The sequence below is a fragment of the Leopardus geoffroyi genome, chromosome B1 (genome assembly GCF_018350155.1).
Source record: "Leopardus geoffroyi isolate Oge1 chromosome B1, O.geoffroyi_Oge1_pat1.0, whole genome shotgun sequence".
Lineage (NCBI taxonomy): Eukaryota > Metazoa > Chordata > Mammalia > Carnivora > Felidae > Leopardus > Leopardus geoffroyi.
The window spans coordinates 69044091-69069713 of record NC_059327.1 but is presented as its reverse complement, the minus strand read 5'-3'; the positions used below and the strand labels follow the sequence as shown (position 1 = coordinate 69069713).

Genomic DNA, 25623 nt, shown 5'->3' with positions numbered 1-25623 from the left:
TCCCAAATAAATGTTAAAATAAACTCAAAATTAAACTAACAATTTAGTCAAAAGTCCCTAATTTATGGCTCGGTGTGTACCTCTTACTGATTTATACCAATGATGAATTAATACTAACTTAAATGCTTTTGTTCGCTTAATAGGAAAAAGAAAGTTACAATAGTAGCTAACAAGAAAAGTGTTATCAACTCACCTTAAGAATACTGTGTGAGACTTAAGAGAGCATCACCATCTGGTGGCAGACTCGTGGTACCGACAGTAAAAGAGGAAAGAAATGGACAGTCTCTGTTACTGACAATATATATTGTGAGCAACCAAAAGCTTAGACCAAAGCTGATGACCAAAAAAGCAGTACCATAAGCACTTAATTTCCAATTTAATAGATTAGTAGAATTTTTCTTTAGAAGGATGACCTAGAATCAAGATTTAAGACTTAATGTAATATTCTGTATAGTACAGAAATCCTATATACAAAATTTTTGAATTACAGTATATTTCCTCTGCTAAATATCTGTAGTGATAATAAGCTTATTCCCTGGACACTATAGATTGTGAGGTTGAACTTTAAATATTTTGTGTCATTCAACCAGAAAATCTAATTTTGCAATCTGATGCAACATGGGAGAACCCTATAATATCTTCTACAGCCTGACTTCAAATATATCTCTCTTATTTCGCTCTTTTCCATTACAAATACACCCTTTTCCTCAACCAACTTGGTTTCTAAACCCCTTACATCTTGGTCTTCCAGATTGTTCAAATATTCCTTGATTTGTCAACATTTATTTTTATTGCAATGCCCAAAATAGAACCAATTTTCCCACATGTAGCCTAGCCAGCAGAATATAGGTACTTCTTTTAATGCTACCCATGTTTCCCCTGCAGATTTTAGTAGCTGTGTCACACTTCAGCTCATACACTTTCATCACAATTATTCTTGAATAGCTCTATATTATATGGTGAAGAGTAAACTAAGTGTTGGGGTAGACTGAGTAGATTTAAGGACAAGTATTTATTCCTGAAAGTATATCCCTAACCTCAGCTAACTCTCTTTCCTACAAACTTCCACGATAAACCTAACAATAAGATAAAAGACGGGCAATAAAAGGATGCTTTCATGATCACCATGAAGAAGAGACACTAAACATAAGTTTTTTGACAAGTTTCACTGCTCAGACCAGACTTCTGATGGTGACATAGCATCACACAGCAAGGGAGTGTAAGTAGGGTCTACATTTATCTCCCTGAATTAGAAATTGTAAAGCCAAGGATAGCATTGGCTTGTGTGGCAATATAATAAAGCAAACAGTGGTGTTCTCAGTGGTAAAATGCTATTGAGATTTTTTCCAGGGGGTGTTTAGGCAAGGGAGTTAGAGGTGAAATATTTTTTTGGCAGCAGGATAATAAAATCTTCTACAGAGTGTAGCAAATAGGGTCACCCCACTTAGAGGAATGCTATTGGTAACTCTCTAGACAGATGTTTAATACAGATCACTATTAAATGTCTGTTAAGTGGATATTTATCATAACAAAGTTTTTTAATTTGACTTCTCATTCTCTTCACATTTCTCAGGATAACATATGTGCCTATATGAACATATGATACAAATATGACTCAAAACATTTTTACTATGAACACAGAAAAAGAAGCATTACATATATATATTATTTCAGCTATTATGTAAGTGGCTACATATGAGAATCTATATGAAACAAACAGTATGTGAAAAAAAGATATTTTATTAGAAATCAAATAATTCTTGATCAATTTATTTCTATGATTAAAATTTAGCTTTATTATTTTTGTTTTTATGTTTCAGGGACTTTGAAGGCAACCATATCCATAATTTAAGAAATTTGACTTTTATTTCCTGCAGTAATTTAACTGTTTTGTAAGTAGTGTTTTATCCTTTTGATGGCCTATCTCTTTACAAACAAAATGGATCATTTATGTGAACACAAGTTAGCATAAACATGCACAGTAATTATGGCAAATGTTCACTGATAACTTAAAATTTTCTGAAACTGAAGCATATTGGCAAAATTATTGGAGTTCAAACCAAGCTTAACAAAGATTCACAACATAACATGGATCATCGCAACGGTACTGTATTATTTGAGACCTGTTTTTCTCGAACTTAAATGATACCCACTTTAATGGAAAGAAATGTTCACAGACCACCTAAAATCTCTCCTTGGATCTCAGTTTGAGAAACACCAAATTAGTCGTATTCTATAAGAATGTTTGCCCTTTGCAAATTATTACTGTAAAGATTGTGGGGACAAATTGAATTACAACTAAATTTTTTTAAAACACTGCAGAATGTCTACACCCCTAATGCTATAATTATGGACACCAGGATAAACTCCAGAATGTTACTGGGTATAATTTCTCCATCTGCCTCTCCGGCCTATTTTTTTAATTTATTTATTTTAATGTTTATTTACTTTTGAGAGAGAGAAAGGGACAGAGTGCTCATGGCAGAGGGGCAGAGAGAGAGGGAGACACAGAATCTGAATCAGCTCCAGGCTCTGAGCTGTCAGCACAGAGCCAGACGCGAGGCTCGAACTCATAGAATGTGAGATAGTGACCTGAGCCGAATCAGACGCTTAATGAGCTAAGCCACCCAAGCGCCCCTATTGGCCTATTTTAAATTCACATGGCTTTTCCCATGAAAGTGAAGGATGCTGAGGTGTCTTGCAATGTGAAAACACAACTGCCTCATTTACAGTTTCTCAGATCAGTGTTTTTCAAACTGTGGGTTCAAACTCACAAGTGGATGATGAAAGCAATATGGTACCTCCTGATTATCTTTTTTAATGAAAGTTGAATTGGGTAAAAATGTCGTAGCACAATTTGGATCATTAAATGTATTGTTTTATAAATCTTGGCTCGTGTGGGTGTTTGTCGTGTCCCAACGTAAAATGCATTTTTTTAAGTGTAGTTACCATGGGGAAAGTTTGAAAACCATTATACTAGAATCCATCTGGAAACCACACTAGAATCGATCTAGAAATCCATACTAGAATAGTTACCACTGATACAATAACTTTTTCTCCAGTATGCTCCCCCCATTCCAATGGGTTCAGGTCACTGAGATGTTTGAACTCTTGTGCAATGAGCTCAGCAGTCTTCGGGTGCAGGATGCTTATTTAGCAGTCATGCAAAAAACAGTTCCTACTAACTGCCCAAAGGAAACCAAATTTCAACTAAAGGCCATAGACCAAATAGATATTTGAAAAACTTACAACTTCTTTGTTGTTCTACTTGTATTTGTTTTTAAAGAAGCCTCTTTGTGAAGATATCATTTGTGAATTTCCTCTTGGCAGGTGCTTGCTCTTTTCTGGTCTAGAGATCCTGGCAGGAGATCATAATGGTTTGGAGAGCTGAGAGGAAATAAACACTTTAGGATGGGACAAGACCAGCCTCCAGGGTCGTGCCTCACAATGTTTAAAGAATTGGAAACATTCAGAACACATAAGATCAGTGCAGAAATGAATCAAGGGGTACCTGGGTGGCTCAGTCTGTTAAGCATCCAACTTCAGCTCAAGTCATGATCTCACAGTTTGAGGATTTGAGCCCTGCATCGGGCTCTGTGCTGACAGCCTGGAGCCTGCTTTGGATTCTGTCTCCCTCCCTCCCTCTCTCTCTCTCTCTCTCTCTGCACCTCCCCTGCTTGTACTCTGTCTCTCTCTCTCTCTCAAAAATAAATAAACTTGAAAGAAAGAAAGAAAGAAAGAAAGAAAGAAAGAAAGAAAGAAAGAAAGAAAGAAAGAAAGAAAGAAAGAAAGAAAGAAAGATGGAAATGAACTGGTCAAGAATTATATACAGTTTGATTCAACATCCCAAACTAGAGATCTTCTGAATTGGTTCAGCTTAGATTACACTTCCTTAGGTAACTCCACTCTAAATCACATCAACTCCAATGTGTGTGAGTGCTCGTGTGCAGGGTATTCTGTTAGAGAGACATGCGATACAGGCTGGAGAAGAGGCAGTTCTATAACAGCTCCCTGTGCTCTCGGTTGCATGATATTCAGTCTGTTTTCTCAAGCGTTGAAGTTTTCACTAACTCCCTTGCAGAATTCTTCCCTACCTCACTTAAAAAATCAAATAATTTTTTTTCATCATTAAAAATTTTGAGAAATTTAAGACTAAAACAAGACTGGGTAATTTATCATACTACAAGATACTTGATGTGCAAATCACTATATATAATTGTTTCCTTTTTTTAGGCTGTTAATCCTCTCTCCAAAAACTCATTTATCACTTACCTCAAAGAGCTACAACATATTTTTCTTTTTACTTTCAGGGTAATGAGGAAAAACAAAATTAGTCATCTAAGTGAAAATACTTTTGCACCTCTACAAAAGCTAGATGAATTGTAAGTTTGATTATGCATATATTGATAAGACTTTTCTTTCTATTGTTTTAGTTCACACTTGTTACATATATATGCTTTTATACATTTGAGAAATATTTATCTCTTTTCCTAGCATTATCTGTATACGCTTTGAACCATAAATGAACTCAGACAGCTTAGAAAAATACACTTTAAAATATATATAAAATAAGTATTGAGGAAAATGAGGTTTTTTTCTTTTATTTTTGAGAGAGACAGCATGAGCAAGGGACAGGCAGAGACAGAGGAGGACATATGATCCGAAGCGGGGTCTATGCTGACATCAGCAAGCCAGATGCAGGGCTCGAACTCACAAACCAGGAGATAACGACCTGAGCTGGAGTCAGATGCTTCACTGACTCAGCCACCCAGGTGCCCCAAGGAAAAGGAGATAAAGGAAACATAGCTAAATAATAAAGTCAGGGTAAAATTAATAAATAAAATACATCCTCTGTCCCATTGCTAGAGAGGAACAGCACATTTGTTTTTAAGTTTCCTAAAGAGTTAGGATTCAGAGACCTTAAAACAAAAAGACATACTTTGCTAATTCTGGAAACAAAAGATAATCTTGGATCCAAAAGAAATCAGACATCCTTGGATAACATCCCAGCCTATAATAATGGAAGAGAGACATAAGTTGAATCAGCTATTTATAATGTCCCTTTTTTAAGATCAATGACAGAATTCCAAAGAGTATTAAAAACAACTCTCTGATAAACCAAAGCTTTGTGGCCCAAGCACATAGTAGCTGATTGTCAGAATAAAATATATATTGAGCAATGGATGAAGTCCGTGTTCTTCGGACAATTTTTTTATGTTTTAGTATTAATTTTCTCAACTGGATTTTTGCTAAAGTTTGAGCTAACAACTACGGTTGACCCTTAAACAACATAGGTCTGAACTGTGATGGTCCACTTGTACCTGGATTTTTTTCAGTAAATACAGCACAGAACTGTAAATGTATGTTCTCTTCCTTATGACTTTCTTAATAACACTTTATTTTTTTCTAGCTTCCTTTATTGAAAGAATACAGTATATAATACATATAACATACAAAATATGTGTTAATTCACTGTTTATGTTATCAGTAAGGCCTCTGGGCAACAGTAGGCTATTAGTAGTTAAGTTCTGGGGAAGTCAAAAGTTATATGTGGATTTTCAACTGCATAGGGGTAAGGCGGTCAGCACCCCTAACCTCCACATTGTTCAAGGGTCAGCTGTAGTTTGGTCTTGTGTTTTCTGGAAAGAATCTGAATTGTGGACACATCAACATGTTTTGACAATAAGCTGGGCAGAACATTAAGTTATTAAAACTTTTCCATAAAAAAACTAAAGAATGTAAACTAGAATGTTTCTCTGGATACCTTACCTACATACTGAGACAGATGGAGGTAATTTATATGCCGCATTCTGCTTGAAAACATCAATAAACAAGCCATTGAAACCCCCAATTTTTTCATTTTTTTGAAATGAAACATTTTTTGGTAGGCAGTAGCAATCATTCACTAAATGTGCAAGAAAATCTCAATAGGTATTAGACCCAAGCAAGTTTTGTAACAACTCTTGGTATTTGGCAACTGAACCACATCATCAGTAAATAGGAAATTATTTTATTCTCAATACTAAGGAGACGTGCAAACAGGTGATCCAAAGTTATTATCTAGGTATTAAAATACAAGTTAGTCATGGGATCCATACTTTTCCTTGTTTTATCCTACTTGCAACCACTGTGTGAGTATCAGAAAGCAATTCTCCAGGGGCGCCTGGGTAGCTCCGTCGGTTAAGCGCCCAACTTCGGCTCAGGTCATGGTCCCACAGTTTGTGAGTTCGAGCCCCGCATGGGGCTCTGTGCTGACAGCTCAGAGCCTGGAGCCTGCTTCGGATTCTGCATCTCCCTCTCTCTCTGCCCCTTCCCCGCTCATGCTCTGTCTCTCTCTGTCTCTCAAAAATGAATAAACATTAAAAAAAAATTATAAAAAAAAAAAGAAAGCAATTTTCCAAATCCTAACTTTCATGGTGACATTAAGGTGCAGGTTCTATGTGAGTATCAATAACCAGCAGGGAACATGAAACACAAACAAGTGAAGTCCACAACCAGTGCTAATCCAGGTTCAGGGGTAAAGGAATGAGCAAGAAAACCTGCAGAGAGAATAACCAAGGCAAATCATTAGTCCTACCAAAAGCCTGCTGAATCCCATATTAAACACTGGCTTGAAAAATCCGATTTCCAAGGATGAAAATGGCATGTTTTCTTTTTTTTTTTTTTTTTTTTTTTTTTTTTTTTTTTTTTTTTTTTCAACGTTTATTTATTTTTGGGACAGAGAGAGACAGAGCATGAACGGGGGAGGGGCAGAGAGAGAGGGAGACACAGAATCGGAAACAGGCTCCAGGCTCTGAGCCATCAGCCCAGAGCCCGACGCGGGGCTCGAACCCACGGACCGCGAGATCGTGACCTGGCTGAAGTCGGACGCTTAACCGACTGCGCCACCCAGGCGCCCCGAAAATGGCATGTTTTCTAAGAGGCAATGGTTTAATACGGGTGGTTCTAGGGGCGCCTGGGTGGCTCAGTCAGTTAAGGAGCCGACTTCAGCTCAGGTCCTGATCTCACAGTTTGTGGGTTCTAGCCCAAGTTGGGCTTTGTGCTGACAGCTCAGAGCCTGAAGCCTCCTTCAGATTCTATGTCTCCGTCTCTCCTGCCCCTCCCCCATGAGCACTCTGTTTCTCTATCTCTCAAAAATATAAATAAATAAATAAATAAATAAATAAATAAATAAATAAATAATTTTTAAAGAACTTCAAATCTAAAACTATCATGCCCTTCAAAGTTGAATAATCTCACTTTTGATTTATAAGCACTCCAACTCATGTAACAAATACATACATTCTCCTACTTTTCCTTATGGCAACTAATAGAATTTGGAGATGGGTAGGGAAAGTGGTTAGGCTTTATCTTAGCATCTCTTGATCACTTTGGAGAACTAAAACCTATTGAAATGTTATCTTGTTTAGAAGAATCTGAACCTTTTTCATGAGTGCTGCCACCACCAAAGCTACCACAAGATCTGTTACCTTCACAACCCTTCTTACAGGGGCTCCTGGGTGGCTCAGTCCGTTGAGCATCTAACTCTTGGTTTCGGCTCAGATTATCATCTCACAGTTCGTGAGTTTGAGCCCCACATTGGCTCTGCGCTCACGGTGTGGAGCCTGCTTGGGATTCTCTCTCTCTCTCTCTCTCTCTCTCTCTGTGCCCATCCCCTGCCTGCTTTCTCTCTCTCTCAAAATAAATAAATTTAAAAAATAAAATAAAACAAAAAAACCATTCTTACAAGGTCATACTAAGCTACAAGGTCATACTATGCTAGGCAGCCCAACTTCTACACATACACCCAAAGTATCCTGCCCCAAGAGCATATGAGATCCCATGCATGTCACCTGTGAAAGATGCTTGCCCCCACAAAAATCCACTTCCATTTGGTAATCATAATAAACCCAAGCAAATGAAAAAATTAAGGCTCCAAATTATACTACTGCTCTAACGCAAAAGGTTGAAGGGAATGAAGGAAAGGGGAAGAGAGGCACAACACATATATTAATTAAATTAGAAAATTGGATCTGTTGGGATAAGATCAAATACCATCAAGCATTTGTCTCTGAAAAAGTTACGAAATGGGTTATTCTTATATTTTCCTGTTATACTCCTTTTTTAAAACGTTTAGACTTCTGGTAATTAATATAACTCACTAATAGCACTGTTTAAAGTTGTATAATGGTTCCCTAACAAATTGCAGTACAATCAATAAAGTCTTAAGAAAATAATATGACATGGTTGCAATTATTTCTCTAGGGATTTAGGAAGTAATAAGATTGAAAATCTTCCACCACGAGTATTTAAGGACCTGAAGGAGCTCTCACAATTGTAAGACTGATACTAATTTTGTCACTTCATTTCTCTATTTTTAATTTCTTTTATTTTTTAAATTGTAATAATATCTGTAACATAAAATTTACCAATTTAACCATTTTTAAATGTACAGTTCAGTGGCATTATGTACATTCATATTGTTATACAACTATCACTTCCATCTCCAGAACTTTTTCATCCTCCCAAACTGATACTCCATACCTATAAAACAATATTTCCCCATCACCTCCCCTGACTGACATCTCTCTTCTGTATTTATTAATTTGACTACTGTAGGTACCCATTAGGTGGAATCATTCAATATTTAAGCTTTTGTGACTGGCTAATTTCACTTAATATAATGTCTTCAAGGTTTATACTTGTTGTAGCATGTGTCAGAATTTCTGGTTATTATTCTGAATAATAGCATTAATTAGTAATAATACTATTCTAAATAATTCATTATGTGTGTGTGTGTCTGTGTGTGTGTGTGTATACACACATAGAGAGAGAGAGAGAGATACACACATATATACACATATAAACATAAACATTGTGTTTATTCATTCACCCATTCATGGATACTTGAGTTCCTCCCACCTTTTAGCTATTGTGAGTAATACTGCTATGAACATGGGTGTACAAATCCCTGTTTGAGACCTTTCTTTCAATCCTTTTCAGTATATAGCCCCAGAAGTAAAATTGCTGGATCATACGGTAATTCTATTTTTAATTTTTTAAGGAAACAACATACTGTTTTCCAAGCAGCTACACCATTTTACATTCCCACTAGTAGTGCACAAGAATTCCAATTTCTCTACATCTTCAACAACACTTTTTTGGATAATAGCCATCCTAATGGATGTGAAATGATATCTCATTGCGGTTTTGATTTTCATTTCCCTAATGGTTAGTGATGCTGAGCACCTTTTCATGGACTTATTGGCCATATATCTTCTTCGAAGAAATGTCTATTCAAGTCTTTTGCCTATTTTTTAAATTGGGTTGTTTTTTGGTGTTGAATTATAGGAATTCTTTATGTATTTTAGATATTAAATCCTTTTCAATATATGAATTACAAATACTTTTTTTACAAATACTTTTTTTTACAAATACTTTCGTCTATATTCTGTAAATTGCCTCTCCACTCTGTTGATGGTCTCCTTTGACACACTGAAGTTTTTAATTTAGATGTAGTCCAATTTTTCTGTTTTGTTGTTGTTGTTGCCTATGCTTTTGGTGTCATATACAAGAATAATGCTTAATCCAATGCCCTGAAGCTTTTCCCCTATGTTTTCTTGTAAGAGTTTTATACTTCTAGCTTTTATATTTAGGTCTTTCATCCATTTTCAGTTAATTTTATACATGATGTAAGGTATGGTTCTAAGTTCATTCTTTTGTATGTGAATAGCTATCTGGTTTTCCCAGCACCATTTGTTGAAGACTGTCCTTTTCCCATTGAATAGTCTTGGTGCACTTGTTGAAAATCACTTGACCGTATATACAAGGGTTTATCCCTGTGCTGTCTATCCTACTGCACTGGTCTATATGCCTGTCTTTGTAACAGTACCACATTGTTCTGATTACTGTAGCTTTATAATAAGTTTTGAAATTAGGAAGTGTGAAGCCTCCGATTTTGTTCTTCTTTTTCAAAGTTGCTTTAGCTATTCAAGGTCCCTTGAGATTTCATGCAAATTTCAGAATGGATTTTTCTATCTCTACAAAATATATTAGGATTTTGATAGAGATTGCACTGAATCTGTGGGTCACTTTGGGGAGTATTGACATCTTCACAACATTAAGTCTTCTAATCCATAAACATAGAATGTCTTTCCATTTACTGGTATCTTTGTAAATTTGTTTCTGCAACACTGTACTTTCAAAGTCAAGTCTTTCACTTCTTTGGTTAAGTTTATTCCTAAGTATTTTATTCTTTCAATGCTATTGTAAATGGAATTATCTTTTGAATTCCTTTTTTGGATTGTTCATTGTTAGTGTAAAGAAACACATTCAATTTTTGTGTGATGGTTTTGCATTTGGCAACTTTCCTGAATTTTATTATAAGTTCCAACAGTTGTGTGTGTGTGTGTGTGCGCGCACGCGTGTGCGCGAGCATGCAAGCTTTAGAGTTTTCTACACATGGTTTCATATCATCTGCAAACAGAAATAATTTTACTTCTCCCTTTCCATTTTGAATGCCCTGTTTTTCCCTTGCCTAATTACTCTGACTAGGGCTTCCAGTACTACGTTAAATAGAAGAAAAATGGATTATCCTGGTCTGGTTACTGATTTGGGAGGAAAAAATTTCAGGCTTTTACCATTGAGCATGATATTAGCTGTGGGCTTTTCATAGACAGCCTGTATTGTGTTCAGATAATTTCCTTCTAGTCCTAGACTGTTGAGTTCACTTTGTTCCTTTATACAACTCAATTTTCATTTGTCTTTCTTCCTCTCTTTCCTTCTTTCTGCAATCACCACTCCCCAATAGCTCCTCCATTTAACTAATGGTCTAATCTAGAATAAATTTCTAAAAGAATTTGCCCTGAGAAGCCCCTTTAATCAATGATTCTTGTTTCAATGCTTCTTGTTTGTTTTTTGTTTTTTTCAAAAAGGATTATGAAATTTTTTCCATCAGAATTCAGCTGCACTGTCAATTCTGGTCTATATCTCTTTGTTCCCAGCTCTAGCCTTTCACTGTTCATTTCATGCCTCACAAATCATTAGAACAAACATCACTCTTTGGAATGAGATTTATTGGAAAAAGTATTCAGGGTAATTCTATTAATTCAATTTTTGACAAAATGAGATTGTGTTTTCATTTAACTAAATGAGAACCTAGGCAAAATGTGAGGTATGTGTGGTTTCTCTCAGGGTACCCTATCACTTCTTTGGTGAGAGCCATTTCTTGACTAGTTCACTTCCATTCTTATGTTGTCCTAGCTCCCTCTCTACACTAACAAAATCCTAAGAGCCAGGCACTATTCTAAGTGTTTTATCTCCATTAATTTCTGTAAATATTTAATGAGCTCTGTAAGGCAAGTGCTATTACTACACTTGTTTGTTTTTTTTTTTTTGTTTTGTTTTTTTTTGGTACCAAAGTCGAGATACATTTTCTCTTTACTTAAGAAGTTTCTAGAAATGACCTACTGCTGCCTTTTTTTAAAAAACAGGAATCTTTCCTATAACCCAATCCAGAAAATTCAAGCAAATCAATTTGATTATCTTGTCAAACTCAAGTCTCTGTAAGTATATACCTATGGGGATAGTTTTATGATGAAATCATTATTTATATACTAATAAATTCTGTAAGATTTGTAGAATCTTTCAAATCAGAAGCGCTTTTCCAGGATGTTAGTTAAGTGCCACCAAACCATGTGAGTGCTATTAGTTTTATCTTACATGTTTATAAACTAAGAATTAGGTAATGATTTTATATTTTGCTGTAATCACCAGGAATTTATATTGGATCATTTATTTTGATCCTCTGAAGGCATCCCTGCATATGTATTTCTCTATTAGCACTGGTATCTAAGAATTTATTATAGCTACTTTTAGCCAAAGATGCAATATTCTCTTATATAAATCATTATTTACACCACACACAAAAAAATCTTTTATGGTCTAACAATTGCCTCTAAAAGATGTCTCAGTTAATTTAATTTAAATGTCCCTCAGTTAGATGGCATCTTACTAGAAAAAAAAAATTGTTATTTAAAAATTATTAGAAAAATTTCAAAATGTAAAACTCCTCTGCTATTGTAACGTTGTCTAAGAGATGTTTGTTCATTTATTCTACAAATATTTATTGAGTAGTTACTATACACAAAGCATCTATACACATAGATCTACAAGGATCCAAAACTTCAAATAGAAGAGACAGATGTGTATAAATGCTAGAATCAGAAAGGAGTTGGGGAAGTAAGTGTATAGGACAGGCTGAGGATGAATGTTTGGTTCACAATCAGTGTTGACTGACAGTATCTTATTAATTGTCCATCACAAAAAGTCATTTTATTACACCCTTATAACATATGTTATTTTGATAATTAATTTGGTATTTTTAGCAGCCTAGAAGGAATTGAAATTTCAAATATCCAACAAAGGATGTTTAGACCTCTAATGAATCTCTCTCACATGTAAGCAGATGTTTTCCTTGTTTCTCACCTTGATTTTAATCTTTTATGTTTCCATGTGCACTATGCTAATACATCCATACCCAACGCATCCAATCTATCAAATTTTCTACTAACTAATTTGCCTAAACAATATTATTCTTAAAATGTTGCTATGGGGTGGGATGATTTTTACTGTTCCATGGTTTGATAGAATCAAAGGTGATTTTTTAAATGTCAGAGAACATAAGTGTGGACGGAACCCACCCATTCCTATAAGCTCTCCTCAGCACTGACACCATTCATACATATTGGTGTTTGCCTGAGGAGCTAGTAATTTTCACACATGGTATAAGTGCTACCAGATGAAAAAATAAGAATTTACATAAGCAACACAAAATAACTATAAATAAATAATTGCTGTAAATGGAGGACAGTATGGAGAAATCCTCCTCAGTAAAAATTGCCTCCAATGTTAGGACATGATTGGAGCAAGTGTGTATGGATAAACTGGTGAACTTTGAAAAATCTTTTATTCAAACAGTGTGTATTATAGTACCATTGATTCCATGCTTTGGGAACATGTTCTTTAATTGAATGCAATCTTACAGCAGATATGAGAATGATCTCCGTGCCAGGGTAATTAATTCTCAATAATTTACAAAGTGTCATGTCACCACTCTATAATTTCGCTTATGTTTTAAGTCTCACACGGGACATTCTTTTTGTTTTTCCTAACTCCTCACAGAGGATGCTTTTAAAAGTTTCTTTGGTTGCACACAACATAAAACACTCTGACTAAAGTAAGCCAAACGTAGTTTATTGGGAGAAAATGGTATAGCTCACAAAACCCAAGAAACAACTCAAGGAATAAACCTGAATTGGGGCAGAAACCATATCAGGTCTAAGGGACTCAAGAAGGAAGGGTTAAACAATAGGACAATATACTGTGATTGACATGCTTTTATCTTGTATTGCTACAGCTGTCTATACTATAAAGATCATTTCTATTTTTTTGCCAGAGTACATAGCTTTAGAGCTATGTACTCTAAAGCTCTAATTAGATTTGAACTTCAATTTCTACATTTATTAGAAATTTCACAGCAAATAATTTGTCTCCATTGAATATTCATTTCCTCCTATGGTGATGTTAATACCTGTCCCATGGAGTTGACTGGAGAATTTATTCCTGATACGAAGATGCTGAATACGTGGTGTTGGTGTTGGTGGTAACAGTCATAATTATTGATCGACTTTATCAGTAAGATTAGTCTATTAATGAAATAATTAACTCAACAAAACTTATTGAACACTCATGTAGGTACCAAAATCCGGTTGAGAGATAAGCATGTTAACACGTAGTTACAGATCACATAAGTATATAGTGGAAAAGCCATGGAAGCATAAAGGAGAAACCATATGGCTGTCTCTTCCCCGGAGGGCTAGACTGGTTTCAGCAACAATAGGAGCTGTGTAACAGTGCACTCACCTGTACTAAACACTAAAAATGCTAATAAACACTAATAAAAGTTTCCTTTAATTCTCTTGATCGCATGCTAACGGCTTGTTTATGTTTCAAGACACGCCTAACACTTGTATATTCATGATGGCCACTTGCTGCTCTGACCCTCAAACTCTTTTACAGTGAAATCAAGTTCACTTAGTGTCCTTAATGTTTTACATTCCTGTGAGTCTCATATTAAGATATTTTCTTTCTATTGAGAAAATGTAGGAAAGAAATATTAATGTATAATGGCACTGAATTAAATGTAAATTCTTCTTGTACTCTCGCTTTGTTCATCAGATATTTTAAGAAATTCCAGTACTGTGGGTATGCACCACATGTTCGCAGCTGTAAACCAAACACTGATGGAATCTCATCTCTCGAGAACCTCTTGGCAAGCATTATTCAGAGAGTATTTGTCTGGGTTGTATCTGCAGTCACATGCTTTGGAAACGTCTTTGTCATTTGTATGAGACCTTATATCAGGTCTGAGAACAGACTGCATGCCATGTCAATCATTTCTCTCTGCTGTGAGTATTTCCTGGTTGAAGAGGAATTACACTTTTGCAATATATGAAAGCACTGCTATTCAAAAATGAGTAAAAAGAGTGGTGGAATTATGAGATTTTAAGTCTTTCTCCTTTTTGCTTATATATTGTGTTCACATTCATTGCAATGAAAATGAAATTCCTTTAGTGAGAAGAAAATACGTTTTTAAAACAAGAAAATTCAATTACCTTATGCATATTAAAGAAGCTGTCATTCATTGGTTTTCTGAAGACATTTTGTTAAAGCAGGTAAAATATTTTACTGTGAATAAAATGGCAACCTTTAATTTTTACATCCAGAGGTGTATTTACCGTTTTCTTTGCATGTCCAGATATAGACATTGACTTAACTGATGGCTGTTTTTCTGGTCTCTGAGCTACTAAAATCTTTTCCATTCGTTATTTGAAATACTTAAAAGAATTTTTTTAACATTTATGTTTGGAGAGAGACAGAGCACTAGTCAGGGAGGAGCAGAGAGAGAGAGGGAGACACAGAATCTGAAGCAGGTTCCAGGCTCTGAGCTGTCAGCACAGAGCTCGATGTGGAGCTCAAACCTATGAACCATAAGATCATGACCTGAGCCGAAGTCAGATGCTTAACTGACTGAGCCACCCAGGCACCCCCATAATTTGAAATATTTAAATAATAAAATGTTTTTAGGTAGAATTAAATATTTTTAAGTTTTTGAAATGTGATTGCGAGGTATTATGTTAAGTGAGGACTACAAAGAAAAATAAGCAAGACCAGTCCTCAGGTTGTTTATAGTGTGGGTCAAGTGGTCCATATTTTCTCCAGTGAGTATCAATCTATACAATGTTCTACTTTACGCATGCTGTCCATGTCTTACCCCCAGCCTCATTCAAGGTCTAATATCTAATTGTTTTTTTCACTGCAAGCTATCTAAGAAATAGAACTCAGAAATTGTTTACTGCGTTGTATCGTTAACTACAAAATTTTGAGTATGCTAAATTTCCCTGGTGAAGGCTAGAATATCACAGCAATATTTAAGGATTAGGGCCAGCCTTATGATTTATACAGTGATGTGATTTTTGGAAGGTTTGTATAGAATGCTTATAAAGTCAAAAAAAAATCTCACCTACTCTCTGACATGAAATGTTCATTTAAAAAGCAAAATCACCAAGTAGTGCATCACATTGACAACTGATTTGGGGGATAGGAGAGCCTAAAAAGAGACAGAGAAAGATGTAAAAATGGAAGAGAGAATCAGAGAGAACAGGTTTGCTTAGACCAGCTCTGGGTAAATAACTTAAGCCCTCCAAAATTATACTGACTACAGAGCACTTCTTAATTATTCCTTTCTTCTAAATTATAGACCCCAAAATTCATAGTCATTAGTCTGTCACAGCAATTTCTGAATTACTCTCTCTAGGATTTTGGATGCTATCCCTAGCATGTTAAGCTGGGAGTATTTCACTGGAAGAGGGGATCCAAATAACAACATCCCCATATTGGTCCCTAATCAAACGCTCAACATAATTGCATTTAATTCATTTACTTAACACTTCTAGGTGATGGGACCAGAATGGAAAACAAAATACACAATATCCCTGCTCACACAGACTTGAAAATTAGAAAAAACAAAAACAAAAAAACAAAACAAAAACAAAAACAAAAACAGAGAAATGATTACATAATTAGCTGTAGATGGTGCTATAAGAGTACGTATTGAAGAGAGCTGATGAAAAGGTCCTTATCCATAAACAAATTGTTACAATAAAAATTACCTCCCCCCAAAGGGCACCTGGGTGGCTCAGTCAGTTAAGCATCTGACTTCAGGCTCAGGTCAAGATCTTGGGGTTCATGGGTTCAAGCCCTACTTGGGTTCTATGCTGACAGTATGGAGCTTGCTTGGGATTCTCTCTCCCAAAATACATAAATAAACATTAAAAAAAAAATTACCTCACCCCAAAATAGAAGTAAATTAGGTATTTTTTGCTAATACTAAAAATATTACTGTTTGTCATTAATTCTATTATACTTACTTATTTCTCTAAATTCGCAACATTTACTGATCCTATAGGTGCTGACTGCCTAATGGGAATATATTTGTTTGTCATTGGAGCCTTCGATCTCAAGTTTCGTGGAGAATACAACAAGCACGCGCAGCTGTGGATGGAGAGCATTCACTGTCAGATTGTAGGATCTTTGGCCATTCTATCCACAGAAGTATCAGTGTTACTTCTAACATTTCTGACACTGGAAAAATATATCTGCATTGTCTATCCTTTTAGATGTTTAAGACCTAAAAAATGCAGAACAATTACAGTTCTGATTCTCATTTGGATGACTGGGTTTATCGTGGCTTTCATTCCATTGACCAATAAGGAATTTTTCAAAAACTACTATGGCACCAATGGCGTGTGCTTCCCTCTTCATTCAGAAGACACAGAAAGTACTGGAGCTCAGATTTACTCCGTGGCAATTTTTCTCGGTAAGAAACTGTGTATTATAAGCCCTTTCATTCAAATATTAGAATAAATCACATTTTCAATCTCATTATTTCTTCTAATGTTTATACATTTTTATTTCAGAACTTCTAGCCAGTTTTTCTCATCAACATTGGGGATGGATTCTGTCAGAATCCCCTAAAGGGATTTTTTTTCCCCCTGAATTACCACTTTCTTATATAAATTCCAACATTCTCCTTAATAAAAGACAAAACAGTAAATACTTGTAGTTCATGCATTCACCCTAATAATACTAAACAAAATATATATTTAACTCTTTGCCCTTATAAGATAAATAAACTCAAAGTAGCCACCCACACAAGTCTTTGGCTTGAAAATAGACATACAAGTGTTTTTCTACTGTAAAAAATGTTTCAGGGGTAAGTTAAAAAAAATGTGTGTGTATATATATATATATATATATATATATATTGAATTTTTTAAATTGAATTATTTAAAAAAATTATAAAGATTAATTTAGAAGGCCCAGGATATTCACTGAATCACTCTAATCTCATTTTAATACGCCATTTTTGATTTTTTTAATGTTTATTTTTGAGAGAGAGAGAGTATACGCGGGCCTGTCAGGGTTGGGGCAGAAAGAGAGGGAGACACAGAATCTGAGGCAGGCTCCAGGCTCTGAGCTGTCAGCACAGAGCCTATTGCAGAGCTGAAACACACGAACTGTGAGATCATGACCTGAGCGGAAGTCAGATGCTTAACCGACTAAGCCACCCAGGGGCCCCTAATATGCCATTTTTAAATTAAAATTTCTTCATTCCACATTAGTTCAACAAAACTTCAAATTTTTTTAAAAAATCATTATTTTTCTTCATAATTCTTATAAAGAACAAAACACATGTTGTTCACGTTCAAACAGCTAAGAGTATGTGTGTTTGTTTTGAAAGAATGCTCATCACATTAATAATAATCTTTGTGTTCTAAATAGGTATTAACTTGGCAGCATTTATCATCATAGTTTTTTCTTATGGAAGCATGTTTTATAGCATTCATAAAAGCGCCATAACAGCAACTGAAATACGGAATCAAGTTAAAAAAGAGATGATCCTTGCCAAACGGTTTTTCTTTATTGTATTTACTGATGCATTATGCTGGATACCCATTTTTGTGCTGAAATTTCTTTCATTGCTTCAGGTAGAAATACCAGGTACAATTTTTTTTTTCTTTCTGTAAAGAAATAACAAGTCTCTTTCTGCAGTGTTCCTCCAAGAAAGAAAATTAAGATCCTTAACATCAACTCATTTTAAGAATTATAAGTCAGAGTTATATGTACCTTAGGCTCTGTTCATCAATCAAATGTTTACCAGGAGGAAGCTGTTCAATTATTTCCATAAATGCCTCAAAACCCTATTACCATTGAAACAAGAGAACAACTCAAATAAATAACACTCTATGCTTTGTAATTCTGATAATCCCATGCTTAAGATGACCAAACAGGTGAAAATGATTATCAAATATTTACTTCATTTTTTTTTTTGAGAACATAAGACATTTTTCCTAGAATACATAGCAATTTAGAGAACATGACGCCAGAGTGTGAGAGATGATTGAAGAATGCATTATTGGTATTTAAAAATAATGTACATCACAACTCATTAGGATAGCTATCATCAAAAACACAGAAAGTAGCAATTTTGGTGAGGATTTGGAGAAACTAGAGCATCACTGGTAGGAATGTAAAATAGCACAGCTGCTACAGAAAACAGCATGGTGGTTCCTCAAAAAATCAAACATAGAAATACCATATGACCCAGCAATTCCTCTTCTGGGAGTTAAAGGAATTAAAAGCAGGAACTCAAACAGACATTGGTTCACCTATGTTCATAGCAGCATTATTCACTATAGCCAAAAGGTAGAAATAACCCGTGTCCATCAATGTATGAATGGATAAGCAAAATGTAACCTATACACACAAAAGAGTATTACTCAGCCTTAAAAAGGGAGGAAATTCGGAAACATGGTACCACATGAATGGACCTTGAAGACATTATACCAAGTGAGATAAGTCAGTCACAAAAACACAAATATTGTATGATTCCACTTATATGACATAACTAGGATAGTCAAATTCATAGAGACAGTTTGTGAATGTGTTATCAGGTTGGGAGGGAAAGGGCATGAAAAGTTATTGTTTACATAGATGTGTAGTTTCAGTTTGGGAGGATGAAAAAGTTCTAGAGATGGACAGTGGTGATGGTTGTACAACAATATGAATGTACTTAATGCCACTGAACTGCACACTTACACTTAAAACTGATTAAAATAGTAAATTTTACTTTATGTATATTTTACCACAATAAAAAAGTGTCCAAAATGCTATTAATTATAATACAGTATATATTCACATTCTTAAAATTTATGAACATACAATTTTAATTTTTTTCACCCCATGGTTAGGGTGATATTATCTTACATTTCATAAGCAACAAAGAAGGAAAATAGCATCAGTAAAATTATAATAGCAAATATGATGAGTTACCTATGTACTACAGTGATTTTTAAGATAAGTTTAGCCAAAGATTTTTTTACTGAAATAAATATCTAGTCAAAAGCCTATAAATGCATACCTGTTTTTAAAACCAAAAAAATAGCAGAAAAGAAATCTTTTAAAGACTGTATATTCTGAGAAATACTGTATGTTCTATCCAGCAATTGAAATATTGGGAAAGGTTTGATCTGGATGCTAAACAATATTATTTTTCCTAAAATGGAATCATATCACAATAATATGTAATCACTTGGTAGAAAATGGTTCTACCTAATGGAATACTTTTGTTGATGTATTCAAGAAAAGCTACTTAGCAAAGAACCCTGTTTTTTGTTCTACCAGCACTCCCTTCAAACACTGACACCCTGGAAAGACATTCTGGAAACACATTAGATTTGGTATTTAATTATGTGACATCAATCAGAAAAAATTAAGACTCAAAAGAGGACTGGGGGAAAAACAAGGAAAAGGGGCTTCTATACCTTGTAAACATCCACAAACACTAAAACTATCACATTTTTCTCTTTCAGATACCATAACCTCTTGGGTAGTGATTTTTATTCTGCCTATCAACAGTGCTTTAAACCCAATTCTGTATACTCTAACCACAAGACCATTCAAGGAAATGATTCATCAGTTTTGGTATAACTACAGAAAAAGAAGATCTATTGACAGCAAAGGAAGTCAGAAAACATATGCTCCGTCTTTCATCTGGGTAGAAATGTGGCCGCTGCAAGAGATGCCACCTGAGTTAATAAAGCCAGCTCTTTTCACAGACCCCTGTGAATTGTCACTAATTTCTCAATCAACTAGACTCGATTCCTATTCATAACGGACTTTGAAACCCATTTCTACACAGAGAATATTATGGGATGCTTCATGATGGATTTATTAGTATAAAATGAATGCCACAAAATTAATAATTTATAATGGCTGAGATAAAACCATTACAAAGACATGAGGTTATTTGGGAAGAATCAAAGTGACTGATGCCCATATAAAGGGAAATAAATTATACTGATAATGTGTATATATTAGTACATATTTTGCATAGGAAATTAAGAGAAATCTATTTCAGAAAGACTCATTCATTCTTTTACTAGGCATTTATTGAGTACCCACTATGTGTATAGCACTGCAGTAAATTTCTGGAAGTATAGAACCTGGAAGTATAGAATAGTATAGAATCTTTCCAATTGCAATGTTAAGTTATGTTTAGCTACAACAGAATAGATGCAGCTCTTAGATGAAGGTAGAGCTTTATCTGTCATGCGCATAGCAAACATAATAATCATGGACACTTTTAAATAAAGGTTTAAGGTTTTGTAATACTCAATGTAATGAAAAATGAGAAATGAGAAAATGTCTGTTTGCAAAATATTTTGTTTTAAAAATTCATCTTACCTCTCAAGTTGCTGTACATTTGAGAGGTAGTACAAGATATCTATTTCTATGAAAACAGATATTCTGATAAACTCAAAAAAGCATTTTACAGTCAACTAATTTTCAACAAAGATGCCAAGACAATCAAATGAGGAAAGAACTGGCTGTTCAACAAATTATTCCGGTGACAACTGGATATTCACATGCAAAAGAAGGAAATTGGACCCTTACCTTACACCATATATAAAAATTAACTCAAAATTAATCAACAACCTAAAAATAAGACAAAACTCTTAGAAGAAGACATATGAGTAAATCTTCAAGACCTTGGATTTAGCAATGGTTTGTTAGGTGTGTCAACAAAAGCATAAGCAACAAAGGGGAAAAAATTGATATACTGGACTTCATCTAAATTAAAAACTTTTGTGTACCAAACAACACTATCAAAAAAGTAAAAAAGACGGGCGCCTAGCTGGCTCAGTCAGTGGAGTGTACCTCTCGATCTCGGGGTTATAAATTCGAGCCCCACGTTGGGTGTAGATTACTTAAAAATGAAATCTTTTTTAAAAAAGTAAAAAGACAACCTACAGAATGGAAGAAAATATTTGCAAATCATATATCTGAGAAGGTTTTAATATCCAGAATATATAAAGAACTCCTATAACTCAACCACAAGATGAACAAGCCAATTTAAAAGTGGACAAAGAACTTAAAAAGCCATTTCTCCAAACAAGATATACAAATGGCCAATAAGCACTTGAAAAGTTGCTCACTAATCATTAGAAAAATGAAAATCAGAACCACAATGAGATAACACTTTACACCTACTAAAAAGGCTGTAACTAAAACAACAAAAGACAAAGAAAAAAAGAGAAAACAAATACTGACAAGGATGTGGAGACTGGAACGCTTCTGCATTGCTGGTTGAAATGTAAAATGATGCAGCTGTTATCATAGACAGTAGTGTGGTGGTTCTTCAAAAGCTTATCATAGGATTAACATATGATCCAGCAATTTCACTCCCAGGTGTAAACCCAAAAGAATAGAAAACAGGATTCAAACAGACACTTGATATACAAATGCTCATTGCATTATTCACAGTAGCCAAAAGATGGAAACAGCTCAAGTGCCCATCAACTAATAAACGGAAAAACAAAATGCGGTATATACAAACAATGGAATATCATTCAGCCATTTATAAGAAATAATACAGTTCTGACACATGCTACAATGTGATGAGTATCAAATAACCCAGGCACAAAAGGACAAATACCATATGATTCCACTTACATGAAATATCTAGGATAAGCAAATTCATAGAGATAGAAAATAGATTAGAGGTCACTGGGGTTGAGAGGGTCAGAAGGATGCTGCCTAAGAAGTACAGAGTATTTTCCTGGACAAAAAAAGTTATAAAATTGATTGTGGTGATGGATAAACAACTCTGTGAAAATGCTAAAAGCCACTGAATTGAAGATGTTAGACGGGTGAATTTTATGGTTTGTGAATTGGACCTCAATAAAGCAGTTAAAGGGAAAAAGAAGAGCTAGAATGCAATGATTCAGGAACTTAAGGAAGGAAAGGTCTGCATGCACATGTTTTACTTCAAAGACAAAGAAGCTGTCATCAAGAGATGGATTTACCTTCCTTTTGCATGGCCAGTCAGTTCATAAGATACTAACTTTTTGGCTACTTATTCTTCTGGTCTCTAACTGAGCTATTGGAATTTTTTTGGGTTAGTAATTTGAAAACTTTAAATAGGAACAAAATGTTTTCGGGTAGTTTTAAATACACTAAAAATGTTTAACACATGAAATTACTGGAATCAGAAATGTATTTATTGAATATATAATTGTATAGATTTCTTTGGAAAGTAAGTTACCTGAAACTTACATCTATTAAAAACATGGATTACTTTGAGTCCTTTTTGTTCTTGGAATAATGACAATAAATTTTCTACATGAGGAATATGGTTACACTTCCAACAAAAAATCAGAAAATAATAGAAAGCTATAGTTCTGCTTATAATATTCAATTCTCTAACTACTGAAACTATATAATTTTTAAAGCTCACAAAAACAAAAATATTTAAATTCTCATAAGTTTATTTTGGGATTATTTGTTATTCTTAAATCTTATTGCTAATAAATATTACAATAGAAAAGTGGCTGAGTTGGTTGAGCATCTGACTCCGGCTCAGGTCATGATCTCACAGTCTGTGAGTTCAAGCCCCATGTCAGGCTCTGTGCTGACAGCTCAGAGCCTGAAGCCAGCTTTGGATTCTGTATCTCCCTCTCTCTCTCTCTGCCCCTCCCCCGCACTTGCTCTCTCTCTCTCTCTCTCTCTCTCTCTCTCTCTGTCAAAAATAAACATTAAAAAATTAGAAGAAAAATATTTTTCTTAAAAATAATTTCTAAAAAAAAGCAATAATTATGAAGACAAGATAGATAAAATGTAATACTACAAAAATCATGATCGTAACCTGTATTTAAGGGTCTTAGAAATGCATGAACTTACAAAATAATCTGAAACAACTTTTTAGCATTAAAATATTTTCCAATAATTTTCTAGAAGCCATTTAGTTTCCTGTTTATTCAGGCTACTCACTCTTCCATTCTTCCACCTCTCCAAATAGGGTAACTTCTATTTAACTTATTTTGGTAAGTAATTACTGGCATACCACATAACTATTCCTACTAACTTCGAAGGAAGGTGCAATAGAAGCACTAAGTTAACTCAGAGAGAAGTTATGGTTTTCTCTCTTGCAAAAATAACTTTGGTCCAAAACTCATGGCCTATGCTTCTAGGCTTCTAGGTCAAATCAATGCCTCTAAGTTAAACCAAAGTATTTTAAAATTTAAAAATAAATACCAGGAAGACTTCAACTTTTTTTTTTTTTTTTTTTTACTATTTTCAGTTTAAGGGTTCCTAATGCATTTGGCTACTACCTAATCCCTCACAAAGCAATTACTGCCTTTTAGCAACTTAGATATTGATAAAATTGAAGGAAAACAACAAATGGGAAAGGGATATATGCAGCCAGAATACTCAAGTCCATGCATTTTACTGCTTACCTAAGTAATAAGTAAATTGATACTTGAATGTGATGGAGTGAACCACTCTAAGAGACTTCAAAAATACATTGAATTTTTAATAATGTATTTCTTTTTTTTTTTTTTTAAGTTTATTTCCTGAGAGAAAGAGAGAGAGAATGAGTGGTGGAGGGACAGAGACAGAGGGAGAGGATCCCAAGCAGGCTCTGTGCTGTCAGTGTGGAGCCTGATGTGGGGCTTGAACCCATAAACCATTATTAGATCATGACCTGAGCTGAAATCAAGAGTTGGATGTTTAATCATCTGAGCCACCCAGGCACCCCAATGTACTCCTCTTTTAAATAAAAATCTTTCACTAGAAGCCTCATTTACTGTTTTAAATTCTTTTCTTATCTTTTCTTAAGACTTTTTAAAACAAAAGATTTTTTTAATGTTTTTTTTTAATTTTTTTAATGTTTTTATTTATTTTAATGTTTATTTTTAAGAGAGAGAAAGAGCATGAGCAGGGTAGGGGCTGAGAGAGACCGAGACAGAATCCAAAGTGGGCTCCAGGCTTTGAGCTATCAGCACAGAGCCTGATGTGGGGCTTGAACCCACAAACCATGAGATCATGACTTGAGCTGAATCTGGATGCTTACCCAGCTGAGCCACCCAGGCGCCTCTTATCTATTTCTATGGTTTCAATTACTTTATATATACTGAAGATTCCCACATTTTTGCCTTTAGCCTATTCTCTCTCCTAAATTAGTCACTTATGCATACAACTGCCCACTAAACATTGAGTATCTCTCTGGCTCTTTCATGTACATTATCATGTGATGGGGATTTAGAGTGGTGGGGGTCCAGAGCTGATGGCCATGAAAGAATTCTTGAGATGTCTTTGATGCAAAAAGGTGATTTTATTAAAGCACTGGGATAGGACTCCCGGGCAGAAAAAGATGCACTGGGGTTGTGAAGAGTGACTGATTATATGCTATGTAGTTTGGAGAGGTAAAGGCAAAAAGGGAGGCTTTCAAAAGGACTTTCATATGCTAAAGATACCAGAGGCCTTGCTATTGTCAAGCTTAGGTTGTTTTCCCTCTGGTAAGACATTAAGATAGTAGAGAGTTCCTGGAGAAATGTTACACATACTCTGTATTTACCTCAAGAATTTGTCAATGGGCTGCAGGTTATAAAGAAATTTAACTATGCATATCATTTCCTTCTTGCCTTTGTTCCCCACATCACTATGGAAGGGAGGGTGATGTTAGGGCTCCAGGAAACTGAGTCCATAGGTTTTTGGAGATTAAGCTATTTATAAGATTGCCTTTTTCCTATAATTTATGAAGACTTTTTTTTTAGTATAATTGTCAAGTTAGCTAACAAATGGTATATACAGTGTACTCTTGGCTTTGGGAGTAGATTCCCATGATTCATTGCTTACATACAACACCCAGTGCTCATCCCAACAAGTGTCCTCCTCAATGCCCATCACCCATTTTTCCCTCCCCACCATCCCTCCATCAACCCTGCTTGTTCTCTGTATTTAAGTCTTTTATGGTTTGCCTCCCTCTCTGTTTGAAATTATTTTTTCCCTTTCCCTTGCCCAATAGTCTTCTGTTAAGTTTCTCAAATCCCACATGAGTGAAAACGTATCTTACTCTGACTTATTTCACTTAGCGTAATCCCCTCCAGTTCCATCCATGTTGTTGCAAATGGCAAGATTCATTATTTTTCATTGTCAAGTAGTATTCCATTATATATA

General features: G+C 34.9%; 1 protein-coding gene across 13 annotated transcripts in view; it reads left to right on the top strand.

Annotated features, from left to right (window-relative positions):
* Nucleotides 1-22746, top strand: part of RXFP1 (relaxin family peptide receptor 1) — a 121976-nt gene extending 99230 nt beyond the window's left edge. For 7 of the 13 annotated variants that reach the window (XM_045464464.1, XM_045464535.1, XM_045464527.1 and 4 more), the window contains 9 exons: nt 1821-1892; nt 4311-4382; nt 8245-8316; nt 11472-11543; nt 12366-12437; nt 14218-14447; nt 16508-16918; nt 17884-18102; nt 19974-22746. In XM_045464464.1, the coding sequence (XP_045320420.1) occupies nt 1821-1892; nt 4311-4382; nt 8245-8316; nt 11472-11543; nt 12366-12437; nt 14218-14447; nt 16508-16918; nt 17884-18102; nt 19974-20275 (1522 nt within the window). In that variant the 3' untranslated portion in view covers nt 20276-22746. The remainder of the gene's footprint in view (nt 1-1820; nt 1893-4310; nt 4383-8244; nt 8317-11471; nt 11544-12365; nt 12438-14217; nt 14448-16507; nt 16919-17883; nt 18103-19973) is intronic. The other 6 variants (XM_045464524.1, XM_045464479.1, XM_045464472.1 and 3 more) reach the window with 3 other exon arrangements.
* The last annotated feature ends 2877 nt before the right edge of the window (nt 22747-25623 follow it).